The sequence below is a fragment of the Chaetodon trifascialis genome, chromosome 16 (assembly GCF_039877785.1).
Source record: "Chaetodon trifascialis isolate fChaTrf1 chromosome 16, fChaTrf1.hap1, whole genome shotgun sequence".
Taxonomy (NCBI): Eukaryota; Metazoa; Chordata; class Actinopteri; order Chaetodontiformes; family Chaetodontidae; genus Chaetodon; species Chaetodon trifascialis.
This window is the reverse complement of record NC_092071.1, coordinates 3474121-3480120: the sequence shown is the minus strand read 5'-3', so window position 1 is coordinate 3480120 and position 6000 is coordinate 3474121. Positions and strand designations below refer to the sequence as shown.

Here is a 6000-nt window from a genome sequence, read left to right as displayed (position 1 = left end):
CTTCGTTGTCATTTGTCATGCTGTTACACGTCTAGGCTTTCAGCGGCGCCCAGCACGATCACGCTGCTTTCTTTGTGTGTCCACCTAAAAAAGGCATGCGGCTGGAACAAAATGCATTAAAGGCAAATGGTTTCATGCAAGCTTTATTAAGTCTTATGAGCGAGTATTATCCACAATTTGGATTTTAGCTCCAAATTAAGTGATTTAGTCTTAATTTGGCTAAAACGGGCGATCAGATGAGGGTTAGGGTTAGGGTTAGGGTTAGTAATGTCACCAGATTCCCAGATCAGTATAATGGATGTGGAGAGTATAATGTTATAATAGGTCATAGAGATGATGACCAAATGTAATTTTCTTTGCGACTCTACCCTCCTCTGACGTTGTGCTGTTGTAGAAATTAACTGTATGATACAGAATTAAGACACACCAAAATGCAAAATATTTATTAACAGGCTGCAAACGAAAATGACAAAGAATCAGTGAAGGAAAACAAGGAATTTCTCAGCATTACACTCGACTTTTTACAGTGACAGGTGGACTGTTGGCTCATGATGGGATGTCAGAACAAAATTCAAACAGACAGGAATGCTCTGTAAATGAAACTCTTCAACTCACAACTACAAACCCAAACAGTTTAGTAACGATAACATTTATATTACAGCACAAGGTAGATGTTGAATGTGTGTGTGTGTGTGTGTGTGTGTGTGTGTGTGTGTGTGTGTGTGTGTGCGTGCTAGCTGCGTTGCTGCTGCTTCTGCGTCCTCAGCGGGCTGAAGAACGGGTGCCACAGCGCCTCCTCCAGGGTGATCCGTCTGCAGACGTCGTACTCCAGCATGCAGCTGAGCAGGTCGAACAGCTGCCTCTCCTCCTCAGTGTTCCTCCGCATGCACTGCTGAAACACAGACAGTCACTGTGACTTCCTGCTGCCTCCTCTGCCTCACGGCTGCAGCTGATTGGCTGATCTGAGATGCCGTCTACCTTGAGAGGTTTACAGTTTTTCCTGATGTAATCGTTAGAGGGGCTGTGCTCGTCCCAGTTCAGACTCTCGTTGTGCACGTACTGCTGCTTTCTGCACACGCACACGCACACAGGTAGTATAGTAGTTAGTCGCAGGTAAGGTCCAAACACCCTCCCCACCAGCACTCCATTTCAAGTCACACCTGCAGCAGTTGAGCTTCAATCATAAGCAGGAAACAGCCACACTCTTTTGTTTGCAGGTCCACAATCCTCTCATTTTGACATCGAAAAATCACTGTAGATGAGGCCTAAACGTCACTCAAGCTTCTGGAGTGTGTGTGTGTGTGTGTGTGTGTGTGTGTGTGTGTGTGTGTGTGTGTGTGTGTGTGTGTGTGTGGCCACCTGCTCTGCTTCAGCAGGTGGGGGGGGATTGGACCCAGAACTTTCTCCATCATGGCCAGATGTTCTTTACTGTCGTGCGTCTGAAAGACAGCAGAAAAACTTATTACTGTGTTACTCACATTGTGTGTGTGTGTGCGTGCGTGCGTGTGTGTGTGTGTGTGTGTGTGTGCGTGCGTGCGTGTGTGTGTGTGTGTGTGTGCGTGCGTGCGTGCACGCGCGCGCGTGTGTGTGTATACCATGAAGAGTGTACGTCCGAGGTAAAACTCCATGAGAACGCAGCCCAGACTCCAAACGTCACACGACTGGTTCCAGCCCAGATCTGAGCACACACACACGGTTAAAACTTAAAATATGGATTACTGGACATGCAGCTAAACTGGTCCAATGTGGTAATTCTGTGTATGTGTGTGAGAGAGAGAAAAAGAGAGAGATATAGTTGTGTGTGTGTTAGAGAGAGAGAGGTGTGTGTGTACCCAGTATGACCTCCGGAGCTCGGTAGTGGCGTGTTGACACCAGGGATTCATGGTGCTCGTGGTCAAATGTGGCGGTGCCAAAGTCCACCACCTTCACATTCAGATTCCTCTCCTCACTCTTCAGACACACACACACACACAGACACACACACACACACACACACTGCATGACAAACCTTGAACTGACAGCGTGACAGGTTAGATTTTTTGTTCTTCCAAAACTTTTACCGTCTCAACATTGTCGTTGTCAGAGCAGACGAGCAGGATGTTCTCAGGCTTCAGGTCTGTGTGGGTCAGCTTGTTACGATGCAGGACTGCGAACACACACACACACACACACACACACACACACACACACACACACACACACACACACACACACACACATTCTAATTGTGAACAACAAATCATCAAGTTTCCATCCAGATGTGGAGCAAATCCTAACAAAATTTCCAGAAAGTGCATGTTTCCATCCACTATTGCTGCACAGAGTTGGGAGTATTGGTGTGAGCAGTTGGAAGCACTAATATTCGGTCAGGTGCCATTAAACCATTGCAGAAGAAGAAGAAGAAGCAGTAATTAAAACAGGACCAATCAAACCTCAAACGGTGGAATACATGATGGAAATACGACATTTATGTTGCGCTCTTGACTCACAGCAGACGGCTCTGAAGATCTGGAAGGCCATGTGTCTGATCTGCTTCACGCTGAACGGCAGGAACTTGTTCTGCCGGAGGAACTCGAAGGTGCTGAGGCCGAGCAGCTCGAACACGATGCAGATGTGGCCTTCGTGCTCGAACCAGTCCAGCATCCTCACACAGGCACTGGCGGTAGAGAGTCAGTGATTCATGAACATGAGGCATCTGAAAAGCTGAAGAATTCAGGTAAAGGACATGTGAGTCTGTGCTGCTGCCGTGCACTCACAATCTGTTATCGTCATCCAGGCTGTTGATCTCCTCCAGCACTGCGATCTCAGACCTCGCCACTTCACGGAAAGAGTCAATGTTCTTCACAATCTTCACGGCTACGCGCTCCTCTCTGTTGGTGCACACAGACTGCAAGTGAAAACTCAGGATGTCGTCATGATGGATGGACAGCATCGGCCACCCCACAGTTGGGAGGTGAAGGTTCAGTCAGCATGCGTGCTTACGTGTGTCTATCAATACACTCCACCACTTTCCCAAAGGCTCCTGTTCCCAGCGTGAGCACCACCTCGTCTGAGGAGGACAGACAGGCATAGATTTGGGTCAGCGGTGAAGGCAGCAATGTCAACTACTAACTAACAGCCAACGTTTCTGCACAAACAAATGAAAAGACGTGACACGGCGGCTGAAAGTATTCCTGGAGTTGCTGATGTTGTGCGTGTTACCTTCAGGCTGCCCTGTTAGAAACTCAAAACATGAACGCTACGACACGGACGGAAAAGACACTGAAGACAAAAGGTTGGTGTCAAGTACATCTTTCTTTCATCAGGAGGCCGACGTGGTAGGCCAGGTGGCCCTCTTCATCGTCCTCACAGCTCTTTCCTTTGGGACTCCTCTTCACTCCATCATCCTCAGCGTTGACAGCATTGTCACCAAGAAAAGGTGATTCGGCCGGCTGAGTCGAGTGTGCCGACAGGCGACGGATGGGAGATGAAGCGATGAAGCGTGTGGTGTGGATGGTTGTGTTTCGATACGTAAAGGTCGACGAGACGGACAGTGTGGAAAGAGAAAGACAGGGTGACAAGAAGGACGTCAGGACTGGAAACCACCAAGAAGAGCAATCTCACACGCTCACATCTGAAGCCGAGCTGTAAAGCTCAAGATGTGAACTCTCACAAAAGCTGATAGCAGATGATTTAACAAAATCATAGATAATGAGGAGGAAGAGAATTGTACCGGGTTGCCAGTTACTGTCGGGGTGCTGAGCGTGTGTTGGTTGAAGCTTTCGGGCTTTTTGTCAGCTTGGACGTCCGCGTTGGGGTCCTCATTGTCTGCCAGCAAAGAGAAAGACCAAAATTAATTCACTTCTGGAGGGAAAAATGCTCTTCTTTCTGCGCATCTTGTCAAGATACTCCTGCTCCACTAAATATGAAGACAAAAAATAAGATTACCTCTCCAAGAACTGCAATCGTTGTCCTGAATGCCCATAGTGTTGCTGTACACACTGGGCTCTGTGACCATATTGTGCTCCCTCTGCTTCAGACTCTGCAGGTCTGTTTGCTGCACAGATAAGACAAAGAAAGACAGAGGAGTCAGTAAACAAGGCAGCGTGAATGTAAATGTAAACCCTGCACTGTCTGGGATCTTCTGGGATTTTATATATCCAGACTGTCTGCATATTTAGTTTTTTAAGCAGCTGTGCTGTAAGATGTCGGCACATCAGAATCTAGGTCTATGGCTCATTAACATGTCTGATTAACTCTATGAGGGATGGTTCATGTTTATCACCAAACCAGAAAATGCTCATTCATTATTCATTCATTCATAGCATTAGCATTAGTTATTGCTCACAAAATGTATGTTTATTTAGAGCTTATGTAGTTTTCTAATGACAGAATTTCCCTGAATGTGCTGAATGTTTGCGTCTTACAAGTTTTTTTCCAGTAAAAAATCAGCGTGTCAATGGCATTCATCCTCCAGGGACCAAAAGTCTGCACCAAATGTCACAGAAATCCATCCAATAATTGTCGAGATTCATTCTAGATCAAACTGGACCGACAGACTCATAATCGACCTTCACTGCCAACCCTTACTAACAAGACAAAAAACCTTGTACATCCAAGCACGCAACTCCATTAACGTCACACCAGTGTGAGTAAAGTGATTTAAATAAAGTCAGTGGAGCGTTAAAACTTACGAGATCTGTCGCTGCACCTGAATGAAGAACCTGATCCCTGAGAGCGAAGCTCAAAAACTCCTCAGTGTCCTCCTTTGTGATTTCTCCTCCCTGCGCTCTGCCTGGTATTCAAACCCTCCTTCCTCCATAGGCCTCGACCCGCCAGTGCAAAGGTTTTACCCTGATTCCTTCTCTGTTTTCAAAGCTATACATAGTGTTACATCCCTCCAACCCACAAACCCACTGGTGTCTCTATCTCCAGGGCTTTCCCTGGCCTTTTGGAAAAGGCTTAGTTACGACCCCCCAGCCAGAAGGGCAGCTTCCAGAGGGGCGAGAAGATAACATGAAACTATGATGGCCCCTCTGTGGAAATTAGGTTTTTGGAGCAGTCACTTGATAAGGCAAAGGAAAGTAGAATATAAACAAGAAAAGATTGTATCTATAGAGCATAGTAGCCGACATAGAAATACACGGATGATGTTTGGAAAAGGTTTTGCTTTTATTAAAAAAATCTCTCTTTCACCAGGACAGAAGATTTCTAATAACTGTGGCTCTCAGCTCCAAGCCCATTGGTTCCTTCTGAAGGCCTAAACCTTAAAAACAGTACAAATAAAAGCTGAATTTCTAAAAGTGCTATGTGGGTAATGTGCTGTAGCTTTTAGCAACCATTACTCAAACAGGAGGCAATAGCGCATGTTTTGTGGGACTATTTTCAGCATTTAGCATTCTCGTTTTTCCGCAGCAGCTGTATGTGGGATAGGCTCAAAATACACTAATGTGACCATGGAATATAATGCGACCAGTGCAACAGTGTGGCTCACTCGTAACAGTTTCCGGACAACAAAGGAATGAGCCACATCGAGATCTGTTCGTAGGATCAGATCATGCTGGTTTTAGTCTCACGGTGAGAGAAATATAGAATATTTCTTACAAGCTGCGTCTTTGCATTCCAGTAGCTAAATGCATGGGGCATCTCGACAACAGCACGTCAACAAGCTTGCAGCCTGCGGTGGCAAATCCAATGCAAAGATAACCTCCCCCCGTCCCTTCCACAAATAGCAGACATGCCATGCACAGAGGGGGTCCCTCTCTCACTCTGAGTTATTCCTTATTCATCTTTTCATCACCCCCTCCTCCACTCCAATATGTCTTTTTTGCATTTGCTACAGGCGTTAAATGTCCACCCACAGTTGCCAGATTTGAATATTTGCATTTAGCTGCACTTTTCCAAGTAGGAGAAAGTTTTCCTTTCACAAAAAACTCTTTTTTTAAAAATGTTTTTCAAATGTTTGGCCTGTTTTGTACTGTAATATCTACACGTGTTGGTGCACTGGCGTATGAGATGCCA

The 6000-nt window shown here is 46.0% G+C and overlaps 1 protein-coding gene across 1 annotated transcript; it reads right to left on the bottom strand.

Moving 5' to 3' along the window:
- Window positions 1-733: 733 nt before the first annotated feature.
- On the bottom strand, window positions 734-5625 carry LOC139344940 (dual specificity protein kinase CLK4-like). The gene is made up of 13 exons (XM_070983384.1): window positions 5584-5625; window positions 3928-4036; window positions 3713-3807; window positions 3290-3431; window positions 2983-3049; window positions 2757-2870; window positions 2490-2656; window positions 2055-2146; window positions 1833-1950; window positions 1596-1678; window positions 1360-1439; window positions 979-1069; window positions 734-892 (listed from the first exon to the last, which is right to left on the bottom strand). The coding sequence occupies exons 1-13, from the start codon at window positions 5623-5625 to the stop codon at window positions 734-736; spliced, it is 1359 nt and encodes a 452-aa protein (XP_070839485.1).
- Between the last annotated feature and the right edge of the window lie 375 nt (window positions 5626-6000).

Bases quoted from the DNA above. Each gene is read 5' to 3' on its own strand.
- LOC139344940 (XM_070983384.1), bottom strand. From the start codon at position 5,625: ATGCCCCATGCATTTAGCTACTGGAATGCAAAGACGCAGCTT. The intron at 2,657-2,756 runs GTGAGTGCACGG...CTCTACCGCCAG, and splicing joins CTGGATGACGATAACAGATT to TGCCTGTGTGAGGATGCTGG. The intron at 893-978 runs GTAGACGGCATC...TCTGTGTTTCAG, and splicing joins AAAACTGTAAACCTCTCAAG to CAGTGCATGCGGAGGAACAC.